Source organism: Manis pentadactyla, chromosome 7 (genome assembly GCF_030020395.1).
Source record: "Manis pentadactyla isolate mManPen7 chromosome 7, mManPen7.hap1, whole genome shotgun sequence".
Classification (NCBI taxonomy): Eukaryota; Metazoa; Chordata; class Mammalia; order Pholidota; family Manidae; genus Manis; species Manis pentadactyla.
The window spans coordinates 108,215,909-108,233,775 of NC_080025.1; the positions used below are offsets into that span (position 1 = coordinate 108,215,909).

At 38.8% G+C, this 17,867-nt stretch overlaps 1 protein-coding gene across 1 annotated transcript in view; it reads right to left on the reverse strand.

The window, feature by feature from the left end:
- AOAH (acyloxyacyl hydrolase) overlaps window positions 1-17,867 on the reverse strand; it is a 185,005-nt gene that overhangs the window by 48,564 nt on the left and 118,574 nt on the right. Inside the window, exon 13 of the mRNA XM_036897455.2 lies at window positions 4,598-4,680. Coding sequence (XP_036753350.2) covers window positions 4,598-4,680 — 83 coding nt within the window. The remainder of the gene's footprint in view (window positions 1-4,597; window positions 4,681-17,867) is intronic.

A 17,867-nucleotide genomic window follows, 5' to 3' on the forward strand; every position in this document is an offset into this window, starting at 1 on the left:
GTAATTGAAATAACTTGGCGCGGGTTGTCAGGTTACACGCTGCATAATATCAGAAGAAAGTGCATAGTGAGGGAAGGCAATAGAAACTAAGGAAAGGGACTGGAGAATAAAACCAGAACATTAAATAACATGTATCTGTGAAAAACTAAAAAAAAATCCTTTTGGAATTTTCCTTAGAAAAACAGTCAAGAAGCACCTTCAAAGAAGTTGTACTAGACAAAGTGTATGTTTTGTGTATTTCTAAGGATTGCAAATTTAAAGACAAGGAAGGAAATCATCCCTCCTTACCTCCTGGCATCTTCTCATTAGACAAAAGTCTGACAGAAGCCACAGGTTTGGATCAAATTTTGACATGCATGTTTTTTCATGAGTAGGTTTTACTCCCATCTCCTATTTCCTTTTATCTCCACAATCTGAATTTTAAAGGAATGCTGTCAAGACCGCATATCACAAAAGGATAAATGTCTGCTATAAATTGTACTGAGTACTTTCTGGTGTATCCTACTTTGGTCTTTTTAATTTTACAAAACATCCCTGCATTCATCGTGGGTAGGTAGTGAAGTGGAGGTGACATGCCTGGGTTTTGTGAGAGAGAGAAATGCTGGTGTCTGTAGGCGCAGGAGAAAGGAGCTTACTGCCTGCAGAATCCCGCCGCCACCTAACGTCATACCCTCAGCCTTGGGAACTTGGGCAGGCCCCTTAATGTTCCTACATTCATTTAACCAATGAATGTTATTGCCATATAAATGCTTTATATATTTTTATAATAATTTACATATTTTTAATAATTTTAAATACTAACTATATGTATAAATGTAACTAAAAAAACAATATTTCTACATAAAAATAGTCATTATTTCTATAATAAAATAAAATTTTTGGAGTATTTTCTACCAATCTTTTCATGTACAGCTAGTTTTTCTTTTATGTTAAGAAATATAGTAGAAGTAAAAGACCTATGCCCTGAAAACTACAAAACACTCCTAAGAGAAATTAAAGAGGACACTAACAAATGGAAATTCATCCCATGCTCTCGGCTAGGAAGAATTAATACTGTCAAAATGGCCATCCTGCCTAAAGCAATATACAGATTCAATGCAATCCCTATCAAAATACTAACAGCATTCTTCAACGAACTGGAACAAATAGTTCTAAAATTCATATGGAATCACCAAAGACCCTGAATAGCCAAAGCAATTCTGAGAAGGAAGAATAAAGTGGGGGGGGATCTCACTCCCCAACTTCAAGCTCTACTACAAAGCCACAGTAATCAAGACAATTTGGTACTGGCACAAGAACAGACACACAGACCAGGGGAACATAATAGAGAGTCCAGATATTAACCCAAACATATACAGTCAATTAATATACTATATAAAGGAGCCATGGATATACAATGGTGAAATGACAGCCCCTTCAACAGCTGGTGTTGGCAAAACTGGACAGTTACATATAAGAGAATGAAACGGGATCATTGTCTAACCCCATACACAAAAGTAAATTCAAAATGGCTCAAAGACCTGAATGTAAGTCATGAAACCATAAAACTCTTAGGAAAAAACATAGGCAAAAATCTCTTGGACATAAACATGAGCAACTTCTTCATGAACATATCTCCCTGGGCAAGGGAAAGAAAAGCAAAGATGAACAAGTGGGACTATATCAAGCTGAAAGCTTCTGTACAGCAATGGACATTATCAATAGAACAAAAAGCCATCCTACAATATGGGAGATATATTCTTAAATAACATATCCGATAAAGGATTGACATCCAAAATAAATAAAGAGCTCACACACCTCAACAAACAAAAAGCAAATAATCCTATTAAAAAATGGGCAGAGGAGCTCAATAGACACTTCTCCAAAGAAGAAATTCAGATGACCAACAGGCACATGAAAAGATGCTCCACATCGCTAATCATCAGAGAAATGCAAATTAAAACCACAAAGAGATATCACCTCACACCGGTAAGGATCACCACCATCCAAAAGACAAACAACAACAAATGTTGGTGAGGTTGTGGAGAAAGGGGAACCCTCCTATACTGCTGGTGGGAATGTAAATTAGTTCAACCATTGTGGAAAGCAGTATGGATGTTGCTCAAAATGCTCAAAATAGACTTACCATTTGACCCAGGAATACCACTCCTAGGAATTTACCTTATGAACACAGCACTCAAGTTTGAAAAAGACAGATGCACGCCTATGTTTATCGCAACACTATTTACAATAGCCAAGAATTGGAAGCAACCTAAGTGTCCATCAGTAGATGAATGGATAAAGAAGAGGTGGTACATATACACAATGGAATATTATTCATCCATAAGAAGAAAACAAACCTACCATTTGCAACAACATGGATGGAGCTAGCGGATATTATGCTAGGTGAAATAAGCCAGGTGGTAAAAGACAAGTATCATATGATTTCACTCATCTGTGGAGTATAAGAGCAAAGAAAAAAACTGAAGGAACAAAACAGCAGCCGACTCACAGAACCCAAGAATGGACTAACAGTTACCAAAGGGAAAGGACTGGGGAAGATGGGTGGGATGGGATGGACAAAGGGGGAAAAGGGGCATTATGATTAGCAGTCATAATGTAGGGGGTGGGGGGTACGGGAGGGCTGTACAACACAGAGAAGACAAGCAGTGATTCTATAGCATCTTACTATGCTGATGGACAGTGACTGTAATGGGGTATGTGGTGGGGACTTGATGATGGGGGGAGTCTAGTAACCATAATGTCCTCACGTAATTGTAGATTAATGATACCAAAATAAAAAAAAAACAAATATAGTAGAAATTGAATTATACTATCCAATTTAAAATCCTGATTTTTCTTTTGTTAGTGTTTTGTCTAATAAATAACTGAAAATATATGGGCTTTTAACCATCACTCTCTAGAACTGCATAATATCCTACATAGGTGTTTTTGTTCCTTGTGTCTATGGTCCACATTGACAGAAAGGTCTGGACGGTGTTGGAGCTGTTTGCATCTCACTAAATGAGAAGAACAAGTGCAAGGGGCAAAGTTCACTCTGTATATATGATGATTAACAGCCAGGTTCAGTCAAAACTTTCTGCTAAATTGTCAGTTGTGTTTGTGTGCTGAGAGAGGAGACCGATCTTTTCCATAGATTATCTCTGATCATAGACCAGTGACTGTGTTATATTTATGGTGTCTGAATGGAGGGAGACAGGCTGGCCACAAAATCCCAGCTCTGCAGTTTATTACCTCTGTGGTTCCAGACAAGGTTCCTGGTCTCTCTATGCCCATTCTCTCAGCTGTGAATATCATTATAATTCCTTGATTCTGAGGAATATATTTCAGCACATTTTATATTGGGTTGGGTGCTGTAGTCAACGTGTATGTTGTAGCTTGTTTTCCTTACTTTTTCTTCCCTTACCACTCTCCATAGCTATTATATCAGTGTTATCTTAGAATTGAAGAAATATAATAACACCAAGCCTCAGAGTTTGTTAAAAAATTAGCTGAAATATATACAGAAAGCGTTAGCACTTGGTAAGAGATCAATAAAGAGCAGCTATTATTTTACTAGTAAAAAATCCTATACTGTTCTTAGAATAGTAGAACATTTATTCTGTATAGAATATTTGTTAAAAGAAACACAGTATTTGTAGGTGATATATTTAGTTAAAACTTGTACCGCTTGGAAAATTCCTTAACATCTTGTTGATTAGAGATGGCAACAGGGATGGCAAATAGGTTCAGCTTGGTGTGCCAAGTCTAATCTGTTGCTGATGATTGTAAGAGTGTTGTGTTGTGAGAATCTCTGAGGTGGAATCTGGATGTAGCAGACAAGAGTGCCAAGGATGATTAGTAAGATCTTCCTCCTCTTAGGAAGATGGAGTGGCAACATACACCCTAAGTGTTTGCCATCTCTGCATTACGGTGTCACAGAACATTTATTTAGCAATTCATTAAGGCACTGGCTAGGCATTGGCTTATCAATCAGCTTGAGTTTCATCAAAATCTTGTGGCAGTGGATTGCATCTGGGTCCAAGGTGGGTGGTGAGAACCACCAGGTAAGAAGGAAGGGCCTTAGACAGTGATGTCCAGGGAAACATGGTAAGCTGATGGAGACCTGCAAGTCTTCACAACATTCAGAAAACACATTCCTTCCCTTAATGGCTTTGGGGATTTCAGCCACAAACACTTAGCAATTTTTCTTAAAATTCCAACCCTAGTAGAAATGTGGGAGGCTTTGCACTGAAGGGGAGCACAGAGGTTTCCAGTGATCTTGATTTTGTTCAGCCCTTGTTCTGCTTATGCTCACTTTGGTCTTGCCAACTGAGCCTCGAATGCCCTGCACCTTGGCCTTTCTAGAATTTTGCTGTTGGATGACCAGCTGCCTATTGGTCTATGCCTTGAGTGCATCTTGTTCTTGTTCTCCTTTGCCGTGGGTAAAAGGCTCTAATCCCATAGCCCCTTTTGGACAGGGCCATGGGATTGGAAAGGGAGACTGTTTATCTTAGTCTATGGTCTTTGTCATTGAATTCTGAGCTTTTGTGGTACTTACAAAATAAAATTAATCATTAAAGCATATTAGTGAAGGTTGAAGTGAAGAACTACATACCATTTCTTGAAATATTCTGGTAGTCCCTGTGATTGCAGTGGTTTCTTTTCCGTAAAAGAAGGTAAATAGAGTTTTCTTTAATTCTGAAACAAATATATATGCATGTATTTAATGTCAGAATATTAACATACTGAGGTTCAAAGAAGCATGTTTTTATTATGATTTTTAAAAATGTGATGGAAATAGACTCAAAATCAAATCTGTGCAGATACGTTTTCTCTAAATTGTCGATGCATTTTTAAGAATTATTACAAGAAACAGTCCTATAAAATGGGTTGCATGTGATATGGTAAGATTAATTTTTTATTTATTTTTAAATTGAAGTATAGTTGACATAAAATACTCCATTAGTTTCAGGTGTACAACATAGTGATTTGACAGTTATACACATTATGAGATGCTCATCATTCTGAGTGTAGTTACCATCTGTCACCATATGGAGTTATTACAGTGTTACTGACCATATTCCCTATGCAGTGCTTTTCATCCCTGTAACTTACTTATTTCATAACTGGAAACTTGTATCTCTTCATCTCCTTCACCTATTTCATCTGTCCCTCACCGTCTTCTGTCTTCCCTTCTGGCAGCCACAAGTTTGTTCTCTGTATCTATGAGCCTGTTTCTAGTTTGTTGTCGTTTGTTCGTTCTTTATATACTTTCTTTTTTATGAGGACCTCCAGAGTCACACCTTTCTAGTCTTTTTACCAAGAGCTGCTATAAGCCTCTGAAGTATTTGGTCATCTTTACCAGCGCTTGTATTTTGAACTGACCATATTCCTTTTATTCTTTCTGCTGCAGTGAAGCTGTGGCAGACACTCTCGCCCTTCAGATTCACCTCTCCCCTTCATCCATTTTAATAGAAGTTTCAGCAGGACACGAGGATGCCAGAACGATGACCGCTATCCCCAGCTTCCCTTGCAGCTAGGAGTGGCCACTTCACTAAGTTCTGGGCCATGAAATAGAAGTGGAAGTATCATCAGCAATTTCTGGGATTGTTTCTTAGGAAAGAATTGGCAGGCAACCCTTGTTCCTTCTTTGTCCTCCTTCTCCATTCTGCTGCCCATAATGAGAATGCTACATATTGGATATGGGGATAAGTTTTACATTGGGAAGACAGAGTATGAGCTGGAAGGACCTGGATCCCTGAGGAGCTGCGGACTTGAGCTCCCACACCAGATCTGGATTGCACATCTCTGATCTTTTACATGTGAGAGAAATAAATTCATGTATTCTCTTATTTAAACCACCCATATGGTGTTTCTCTTTTACTTGTAGCTGAGTCTAATAGATACAGGGTTTAGGGACAAATTTGTGACTAGTATCAGGCTATAATTACACATATTTTAAATCATTTTCTTGTTTCCTCTTTGTGCCATCTTTGATTTTCTATCTTCTTTTGCCAAGCTTTAATTGCATTTAACTGTAATTTAATGCTATGTTTTCTATATTCTTATCAACTTCCTAAAATCATTTTTGAAACAAGAGACCAGGTATGAACTAGTGAATAATAATTAAACTCAGAAGTATTGAATGCTCTTCAAATGTATTGTATTTTCTTTTCATTATAATAGCTTCATATCTCAGAACCTTGCATAAATCACCATTTATTTTTAAGTGTCATGTAAGTCTCACTCATTGTATTATAGTGTTTGCCAATGCTTCAGAACGGTGAGCATGTGTCAGGTTTGGGCACTTAGGATGCCCTGAAAGAAGTATTTTTCTTGAAGTCTGAGGAACTAAATAATAGCATTTCTTAATAAAAGCCCAAGGTGTCTGAGCAATATTTTAAGTATGGTATGTTTGCATTGTGGTAGACTTTTGAATGATTTATTTTACTTTTTAAAATCAAAGTTACCCATGCACCTAGTTTAAAAAATCAAATTCATTGTATTTTGTTACACAATAGGTAAACAGAAGAGATGATTATAGAACCCTAGGTCCAAATCATTTTTCCTCGGAAGTTTGAAGGAATTGATCCATTGGCTTCTAACCTCCCAGTGTTCTCTGGAACTGTTCTGGGCCTCCATCCTTTGAAAGCTTGTAGTGGCATCTGTTCCAAGTGTTTTGAAATGTCATGATGACAGGTGTGGTGTGGCTCTCTTTCCATTTATACTGTTAGACATTTGATGACCCTTTCAACCTGGAAATTCATCTCACTAAGTTCTGAGAGATGTTCTTGAATTAGTTAATTGATGATTCCCTCGTTTTTTTTCTTAGAACTCTTATTATTTGGGTATCGGGTCTTTTAACTTTGCTAGTTTTTCTGTCTTACTTTCCATCTCTTTGTCTTCTGTTCTGTTTTCTGAATTATATCCCCAACTTTATCCTTCAACCCTTCCTAAGAAATCATCTTACATCACTAGTGTCATTTCCATGTGATATTTTTTGTTCTTTGAGTATCTCTCTAATTTTAACATAATGTTCTGGCAACATGAATGAAATACCTTATTTTTTTGAAGATATTAATTTTGGCTATTTTTATAAGTAGGATGTTAATTAGAGGTCAGCTTTTTTCACTTTAGAAAACAGTGTAATAGTCTGTTCTCTTGAAGTTGTTTTTTCTCTGTATTTTTGTATTGTCTTTCACATCCAAGGTTTGGCTCAGATGTCTGATGCCCCTAGGTGGTTTATATCTAAAAGGTTAAAAACTCAAAAGCTGATTGGAAAGTGTGCTTCTGGGTGTGGCTTGTTAAGAGAGGTCCTCACCGTTGGGTGGGCTGGCTGGGCCAGCTTCCAGGAACCCTAGCTTTCAGGGTCTTTGGAGCCTTCTTCCTTGGTGTACAAATTGCCTGGAGGAGGATCTTCCAGTGTCCAGCCGGGCCACCAACCCTCGGGGGCTGGGACTGGGTGGCCCTCCGATTCAGTGCAGGTGAGTGTTGGGTGGGAGCTCCTCTCCTCCCTTGTGCCTTGTGTCTCTCAGGCCAGAAGCCCTTTATTTTAGCATCTCCAGAGAATAAACATCGAGTCTGATCTTAGATAAGGGAGGGGCAGCTGCCCACCTCTGTAAAGTTGGAAGGGAGCTGAGGCTCTAACTGCTTCTTCAGTAATCTTTCAACCAATATTTCTGTTTTTTTGCTTCACTTCCATTTCTAGAGCTACCATATGTAGCCAGTTTCCAAGTATTTGTGGGGTTCTCCCGTTCTTCTTGGCATTCCTCCTTCTAACTGGGATGCAGTTTCCCTCAGTCGACTAAATCAGCTGCCACTTGTTCTTCTGGTGTCTGGATTCCGACATTTTGCAGCTGTTAGCTCTTTCTGTTCTCTTTGTCCTTGTGGACAAATTCATTTACTGTCATTTAGTGGGGTTTCTCAAGGGAGAGAAGTAAATGCTTTGTTCAATCTGCTACCTTACCCAGAGCCTGAAATGAATACTTCATACACTGCATCATTTATGCCCTCTGCCTTGACTATTTTATTATATTTTGAAAAACCAGATGGGAAATGGACATTAGATCTGAGTTCAATCCTAAAATAATTTCACGGTCAATAAAGAGGGGTTATTTTCCTTTGGGAAAGTAATTGTTACCAATACTTAGCCATAAATGTATTTCTGATAACTCTAAAAAAAGGAATTTATGTGCCAAAATATTGTTTCTCTTGGACTTGCTCATGGAGAATAAATAAAGTGGATATTAATGTTAAAGATACAGTTAGTTGCATCTTTCATTACAAGAATACTTATAAGAAGTCTTTAGCAATAGGTGAATTATTCCACTAACATTTCCGACCAGAAATAGCATCTAGAATTTTGGGATAAAGGTTTTGAAATAGGCAGTAGAAAGAATTTCACAGAATCAAAGATACTGTTTTCTTTCATCACTGCTTAAAAATACATCATCTCTCTTATAAAAATTCTAGGAATTGAATTTCTCATGGATTGCTCAGGAATCCTGAGAAGATAGACGGATCAACATAATGATTTGAGAAGCATGCAATAAAATATTTTGAGATGCCTACAAACTGAGAAGGTTGATTAAAGAAGTTACTATACATGGTCAGTTGACCTTGAATTAGTAGGGGAAACCGAGTATACTGTGCAGAGTAAGGTTAATTGTGGTGACCATCTGATTTCAAATTCCCCTCCTCTTGCTCCTCTTTCCCTTCTTGGACTCAAGTCTCCCAGTGTGATCTTTTGTTTCTCCCTTTTTTCTCTGTGGCACATCAAAACTGAGTCCAATAGGCTGGTAGCTAGTAGACGAGGTGATTGCTTCAGTCTGGGAATTTGAGGGGTGCAGAGGAGAAGTACTTGAAAGTTTTCTTCCTCACACCTTCCCCAATGCCCAAGGTACTGGCTTCCTCAACATAGGGAGCCGGCTTGGAAGCATGCCACATGAAATTCCCTGTTTTTTCAGCTCCATCTACAGCAGGGCCCAGGAAGTACAGGCGCTCATGTAAGGATGCACTGGTCAGGTTTTGATTTCTCACACCCAAATTCAAAATAGCTAATTCTCAGACAGAATGTCAACGAGTTGCTTTCTCCAACATGGACTCAGGCAACACAAAAATCCACTTTCTCTGAGAGCCTTCTAATGACCTCCTCCTCCTTTCACTTTGACTGAAAGAAACATGAAACAATGAATAAAATCAAGAATGAACCTCAAGAATAATGCAGATAAACTAAAGGGGATGATTTAAAACTGAAAAAAATCATCACCTTCTATGTTGACTCAGAGAAGAACCTGCTTGGAGAGAGGCGACAGCTTCCCAAAGGCTTAACATATCAGAGGCTTGGGGGATAAACCACTGTGTATGATTCAGCGCACACTGATGTAACCGGTCCTGGTGAAGCTGCTGAGGCTATTTCTGCCTCTCTTCAGAGGCACAGCTAGTTTGGGTATGAATTCTGAGGCCCTGTTGAGTTGAATCGTACGGAATAAGTCACAAAAAGATGGGTTCGGAAGACTGGCAGCAGGGTCAGCGAGACATAAATGGTAATGTTTGATGTGAAGGCTTAGGGCAGGAATGGATTAGGACAAAACTGGATAGCTTAGAAACTAGACAGGCTTTATCCAGGGACCTCTACTGTGAGGAACTTTAAAGAAAAGGTTGAATTGTTTTCTTTGTGATGTGGATGGAGGTCAGGCCAGTATGGAGCCAGTAAGATGGATTAAAGAACTTAAAAAATTCCTTCTAGGCCTTTGATACTGGCCGCATCCCAGATCCCTGTGTGATCTCCACTTCACTGCATCACAGAACAACGGATTTCAGCCTCCGAAAATGAGAAACATGCAGAATATGATTCGTTGTGTATTCAGAGAGACTAGAACGGGCTAATTAGGCAGGGGTATGCGCAGGGGTGAGGATGACTATAGAGGAGGTCCTAGGAGTTCAGACATGAAAAGATTAGCAAGACAGCATGATAGATGTTGAATCTGGAGCAGCAAAATAGTACAGGGAAAAGACTTCGTGGGTATTATGTTCAATAATTCATGAGTTGCTGTATTCAGATAAGGCTTCATACCTGTTCAGTTAACCACCCCCACTAAGCTGCTTTCCTCTGCCCTTCTCTCAGCTGGGAACAGTTAAAACTGTCTCCCTCCTGGCTTTTCTCAGTCTCAGATTTGATTCTAGGCCATGTATCAGGCTAAACCTTTAACTGATGAACTGAAAGATTTCAGGTTGTAAATGCTTTTAAAGCTTAAAAGATCAGTTATGATATAGAAGAAAATTGTTTTAAGAATCTAAACAGCACTTCTCGAAGGGTTGTTTGTGAAATACTTGTTCTGGAGATGTACCTTTCTCATAAACGCACACACAGATTCTGCACAGCTTTGTGGTCAAATACATTTAGGAAATGTTTCATATTACACTTTGTGGATATGCTAAACTTTTTAGCTTATTAAAGGTTCTGATAAAACTTACACTGAATAAACTTGTTTCCCTTTATTTAAACCAGCATTTCTGAAACTATTTGACCTAGGTATCTTTTTAAAAATGTGCATAACACCCTTTAACATCTTGTTTCACTAGTGTTTCACAGAACAGTTTTTGAAGAATATTGATTATCTCTGTGAGTATTAAGGTGACCTAAAATCTCAGGTTTCTTGGTTACAAGAAATTCTAATAGAGAAACTTGGAGGTTGTTCATTCACTTGGATCAATCTAGATTGCAAGATTATATCATTCTGAACAAAAATTTGCATCAAGGCTAGATTTATCTATTGGCCAAAACACTTGTTAGCAGAGCTCTCATTTGTTTTATTCTTTCTACCTGATTTCTGTACTGATCATTTTACTTTGAATTTATTTTCTCCATTTTGTTGGCCTGTGTGGTTATTTTAGTATTTTAATAAATTTTGCTAATTTCTTGTAGAACATTTATTGTAGAACACACTCAGAGTCCCAGGGCTTAAGCTATGCTGGTTTATTTTCATATGCATCATGTCACACAGCTGGTGATTCAATTATGCCGTTTATACTCCTCCTCCCTTGTCCCTAGTATTTTCTCTGAAATGTTAATTCTTGCAAATCTGATTTGATTGAGGCAATCTGAGAAAATGAAGGGAAGGAGTTCTGCAGATTGTACAGTGCTCTACAAATGTAAGGTGATATCATTCTGAACTGATCAATAATCCTGTTATTGAGTGCCTACTGTGGTGCCTTGTGATACGCCAGGAGCTAGGGCTACAGAGCAAAGTCAAGCTTGATTCCTGCACTTGAGTGCTCAAAGTCTGGCTGGGGAGGGTGGGGGAGGGAGACAACGGGTATACAGGATGAGTTTGCGACATTGGCATTGAAGGAGCACAGTGGGAGGGAGCACAGGAGAGAATCATCCAGTGGGAGGGGAAGAGGCTGTCTGAAGGAACTGACCCTGAGTGGTGGGCATGGAAACATGAACAGGAGGTAACTAGGTAAGCCCAAGGTGAACACAAATGCCTATGAAAAGAGGCTTAAATTCACTAGGAGGTTACATTTTAGAACAACAATAAAGTATTATCAGATGGGAAAAAATTAAGAAGATGGACAATATGAGTATTGGCAAGCATGTGGGAGAAACAAGTATTTTTTAAAAATTTTTATTAAGGTATTATTGATATATACTCTTATGAAGGTTTCACATGAAAAAACAATGTGGTTACTACATTCACCCATATTATCAAGTCCCCACCCAGACCCCAATGCAGTCACTGTCCATCAGTTTGGTAAGATGCCACAGATTCACTTTTTGCCTTCTCTGTGCTACACTGTTTTCTCTGTGACCCCTCACATCATGTGTACTAAATGTAATACCCTTCAATTCCCTTCTCCCTCCCTCCACACCCGCCCTCCCCCACCCCTCCCCTTTGGTAACCACTAGTCCCTTCCTGGAGTCTGTGAGTCTGCTGCTGTTTTGTTCCTTTTAGTTTTGCTTCGTTGTTATACTCCACAAATGAGGGAAATCATTTGGCACTTGTCTTTCTCTGCCTGGCTTATTTCACTGAGCATAATATCCTCCAGATCCATCCATGTGGAAACAAGTATTCTTATACACTATTTGTGGGAATATAAATTGGCATAGCCCTTTTGGAGGGATTATGAAAAATTAAAAATGTACACATTCTTATCCAGAATTTTTTTCATATTTATTCAGAGAGAACTACACAATGTTCATTACAGCATTATTGGGAATAATGAGCATTGGAATTAAACTGACTGTCCATCAATAGGAGAATAAAACAAACATACTATGAAATATCACACAGAACTGCACAAGAATGCAAAATGCTTCAAAAAATACTGTTAAGGCAAAGTGTTAATTTGTAGTATGTTATGCATCATATAATGTCATTTATGAGAAAATCCCAACAAAATATTTATTTATCTTTAAAAATATGCATGTAATCACAAAGAAAGGGTATGGGTGAAATCACACTAAACTGACAGGGTTTCCTCCAGGAATGGGGGTGAGACTGGGGGAGAGGTTTGGCTTGCTTCTTTATATAGTTTATATTTTTTTAAAAGAAAAATATGTTCATGATTTGAGTAATTAAATTAAAAAATGAAAATTTAAAAATAAGTAGAGTCAAGGGGGAAGCCATTGCAGGTGGAGACATTTGTCAGTACATGGCAGGAGGAGTTCTTGGCTAGGACCCACAGGGCCTACAGACGGTCCCTCCTGCCCGAGGGCTGTGCCTCCACGCCCCCGCGTGCCGTCCCTGCTTGCCTCGCTAGGACCTTGTTCCTCCTTCATCCACATTTCTCTCTTTTGGATCTTCCTATCACTAGAAGCATGCTGTAAGATTCCCATCTAAAAATGGCTCCCCGATCTTTTATTCCCCACCAGCTATCACCCTGTCTCTCTGCTCCCTTGAATAGTAAACCTTGTTTGAAGAGTTGTTTGTGCTCACCTGCATTTGCTTCATCACCTCCTGGGATCTGGTCTCTCTAGTCAGGCTTCCATCACCATCCCCCTGAAATGTTTCTGGTCAGAGTCCCGAGGTTCGCGATCTTGCACACCCAGCGGTCTAGCGCCTGCCGTGCTCTGCCTCCAGCAGCCTTTGGCTGACGGACACATCTCCCGTGGAGACACTGTCTTCACATGGTCTCCACCACACTAAACCCTCCTAGTTTTCCTTCTACTTTGAGGGCTGTTCCTTCTTAGTCTTCTCTTCCCAAACATCTAAGTGTTGATGTCTCCCAGCCTCTGTCCTCAGCCACATTTTTTTTACACTTAACCCCTGGGAAAGAAATTTTCAATTTTTTGCTCTCATGACTGTGTTACACTCTGAAAATTATTGAGGAACCCAGAGAGCTTTTATTTGTGTAAGTTATAGCTGTTGATATTTATATATTAGAACTTAAAACTTAGAAAACTGGAGGAACATTTAATTATTAATTCATTTAAAGTAAGGTAAGAATCCCATTGCAAGTTAATATAAGTAACATTCTTTTCTAAAAAAAAATTGTCCAACTTCTCCCTCAATTAGAGAATATTTTAAATAAATAAAGTGGCATATTTTACCATTTTGAAAATCTCTTTAATGTCTGGTTTAATAGGAGACAGCTGGGTTCTCATACCTGCCTCTGCATTAAATCTGTAATGATATGTTGTTTTGAAGGGATTATACAAAGAAATATCTTTTTAAACATACACAGTGTTGAAAAAGGGAGTATATTTTAATATCCTTTTTAGATAACTATGGATAGCCTTCTTTGATTCTACACCAAAACTCCGCAAGTGGTAGTTTCTTGAAGGCTGATCAGTTGCAATGTGTAATCTAAAATCTCAGGTTTCTTGGTTACAAGAATTCTAGTAGAGGAACTTGGAGGTTGTTCATTTACTTGGATCAATCTAGATTGCAAGGTTATATCATTCTGGACAAAAATTTGCATCAAGGCTAGATTTATCTACTGGCCAAAATGCTTGTTAGCAGAGCTCTCATTTGTTTTATTCTTTCTACCTGGTTTCTGTACTGATAATTTTACTTTGAATTTATTTTCTCCATTTTTTTGGCCTGTGTGGTTATTTTAGTATCAGTGAGCTTTTTGTACCATGTTACATTCAAGTGCATTGGTCTATCTTGCCCTTTTGAATGGATATTTTACCCATACGCGGTTTTATATATCACACACTGGTCATTTAGAAAATATTGGTTCACCGAGATGTGCAGATATTCCAAATGTTGATACATCCTATGATACGATATTGAGAAATCATACTTGTTGCTAGCAAGAGGTCTCTCATTAGAAAGATCTTTGAGTATTAGGAAGCTGTCAAGTTCATACTAGAAGATAAAAGTTTTCAAAAATTCAGAATTTTCTCTGAAAGCTCAAATTTTTGATTAACAACCAACACTGTCAGTTGTTTTCCTTGAAGTGACAAGCCCATTTCATTCACTGTAGATACAATATCTGCCATATATCCAAGTCTAAATACCTATAATTTGTTTTCCAGTCTTTTTCAGTAAAACAGGCATTCAATGAAAAACTGACAAATCAGCTTTCAACTCACTCATGCTGTGCTTTTCCTTAGAACAAACATCGTGTTTTGTTATGTAGCAGAAATACTTTAGGCATACTTCCCATTTCATCAGATGAAATTACTAAAAAAATCATGTCCTTTAATAAAACACATAACATTTTTCTGCTTCAAAGGCGACATTTTCAAGGGACTTCTTTCCAACCAAGAGTGCATGGAGGTGAAAACCACATGACTGTTAATATGGCTGGGTGCCACTGCTTTGATTCATGCTCAGGTGTCAGCAGTTGCTGACAACCATTGCTTTCACGCCATGGGTACAAATGGCTACACATTGCAAAAGGCATCACTGTTCTGGTATTGTGAGGATAGTTTTTACCTGTGGACTGCCTGAAAGGGTCTTAGAGACCCTCTCACTCAGTGAACCATGGACCATACTGGGAGAATCACTGATGTAAACTATATGCCACTGCCATCAGCCTCACCCAACTTCAAATGACCAACTCTCAGGGTAATTACTTGGTTTGCAAAGCATAATTATAAGATGGCTAATCATTTGCAATTACATCACATGTACTTTTTGAATAATGGATTTAATAAGGTTATTAAGCCCATTAGTGTTTAGTACTTAAATGTCTTTTTTTTGAAATATGAAATTAGGTTAGCAAATCTTAGCTGCAAATCCCTTCTCTTCAATTTTCTGTTTTTAAGGTCCCAAGTGACTTGGTTTTGAACTATACACCATTATTCAAAATTGTTCTCTCATATAATGTTTATTGGGTTGAAGAGAATAGATAACCTTTAACACTCAGATTCTAGGACACCTCTCATCAAAGACGTCTGTTTAAATGTCCCTGAATAACATTACGGTGACACTTATAACAATGGCTTTGTCTAGTTCTTTCTAAGCGTTTGCTGTGTTTCTGACCCAAAACAGCAATTTTAAGCCAGAGAACAGAGGGAGCAAAATTTACTCTAGAAAATTCCATCTACTTTGCTAGGTTGACCCACTGATCTCACTCTTCTCTCTCCAGCTTGATACGGTAACTCTGGTAATTGCTTTGGTTCTTGATTATGATGCCTTTTATGGCTAACTTCAGCTTCTTACATATGTTTTTTTTATAAAGCTTTGTTGTGGCCCTGCTTTTCTTCCCAGCCCCCTCTTCCCCCCTAGCTCTGAAGATCTCTAATCTAATTTAGCTGTGGCCTGCAAAACCCAACTGACTGGACTATTTCCTGGCCCCACTTCCAGAAAGGGGGAACCAAGTTCAGGTGGTTATTTTTGTTAAGGAATTGGAATCACCTCTCTCCTTCTCTGGGTTTCCTTGGAGGAAATAGAACATATAAAGGGCAATCATGGAGTACCAGTTTAACTAACAGCCAGTCAAGCACCCAATATCACACAATGCAGGCCTTAACTATGTATGAGCTCAACCTTTATTGCAGAGTACACATGGCCCAAGAGAAGCATGGCTCCTGGAACACTCAGGGTCTGATCCTTAAAATAAGTATATCTTGTCTCAAGGCACAGCTAGTCAAGGAGTGGAGAAAAGCAGATTTGGTGGAGAGAAGCAGGAGCATATCCACCTCAAATTTCCTCCAGTGCTTCTAAATCAAGCAGCAGCATAAAGTGGAGTGAGGACTTTAACATCATGTTGTCCTACAACCACTAAACTTGAACGTTGGAGAGAACTTCAGAGATTGCAAGGTGCAACTCAACTCCATCATATAAATGAGGTCCAGGGATGCTGAATGTTCCACCTAGGCCACAACACACACAAATGCTGCCTGGCTAAGGCAGCTTTCTGGGAGAGTCTTATTTATACTCCACTGTCAACATTAGAATTAAGAAAATATTTAACTGCCATCCTCCCAATCCAACTTTGTATAAAAATACTTCGAAGTTTCTCTAAGTCAAGGCTTCTGTTACAAGAACAAAAGGAACGAGTTATGAATGAGAAATGGAGACAGTTTGTTATATACTTTCAATAGCAGCTAAAATTTATACATGGATCCGATAAAATTCAGCCACCTTTTGACTTGAAGCCTCACAAAGTTGCCATAGAGAAAATAGCAGTCTAATGTTTAAAATTAACTGCCAATTAGTTAAAATCTTCACTAGAGACATACGAAGAATAAAAGAGGGTCCATTCGCCAGAACCAGCTAAACTGGTAGAAACCATCTCTGTCTACTTAGGGCTCACCGATGGTTGCCCCACATCTCCTAAATCTGATTTTCCCCAAACTCCACCCGAACTTAGGTCCTCCTCCCAAGCAGACTCTGTTCAATTCTTTCTAGTTTTTGTTGGGGAGATAGCAGGGGGCACCAGTCTCCCTCTTCCTTTCTGCATCTCTTCTGTCCCTAGAACAGGGGTTTGCTCCTTTTTCAATGGGAAATCCTGCCAGACCTCCAATCCTATAGCAATTTCTACTTGTCATCTTATCAGCCCAGCAAGGCTGACAGATCTTCCTTAGAAGAAAGGCAGTGGCTGAACGGGAGAGGAAAAGTTGTGAGTCTTCAGAAAAACATGGTTTATAATTCTTGCAAGAGCTATACAGAGAGATCTGATGCCTTCCCACAAAGGAAGTGTCTGTCTAGGTGTAGCTTATATGAAAATCATCTTTATCCTGAGCTAGTCTATGCTTATTGTATTAGGCTCTGGACAGCTATTTGCAGAAGACTCGTAGTCTGCTTATGCAACTTGCTCAACACTGATGCTTGGTATTATCCATCTCTGTTGTATTTCTAATGAGGTGCACACCAGAGCTGGTCATTCACCTACCTGCAGAGGCTGTTCTCTCTCTGCATCTGTGGCGCCCCAAGCTATCTAGCTGTCTCTCTTCACGTGTTCTTTTTGCCCTGTTTCTATATATTCTACCTGTGTTCTCTGCCTCCCAGTTGGAATGGGAAACAATAGATTCCATTTCTTTTATCAGAAATGGAAATTTTCTTTCTGAAATCTGCATTGCACTGGATCCCTCCACTAAGCAGAAACATAGCAATATGACAGTCCCTATGTGTCTGTTGCCAGTATGTCCCTCACAGCAATAGTTCCTGTTAAACTGTCTCATTTACCCTCATGCTAATTACACCTGAAGATAACCTATGCTAGGCCAGTCTCCTTCATAACAAAGAGTTATAAAGTGTGTAAAAAAAAATTAGAGATCAGCATATGGCGGGGGTCCTCTTCTGGTGGAATCAGGAGAATGAAAAGAATATTGATCTAGAAGCACTGCTGAGAGATGTGGTCATCTTCCCCAGGCATTTTGAGCAAATGTCCCTTTGAGTTCAAATGCTCATCAACATGGGATAGAATTTTTCCTATGTCATGATCAGTTTTACACTTTGGGTATTAACAGTGTTCTTTGGAAA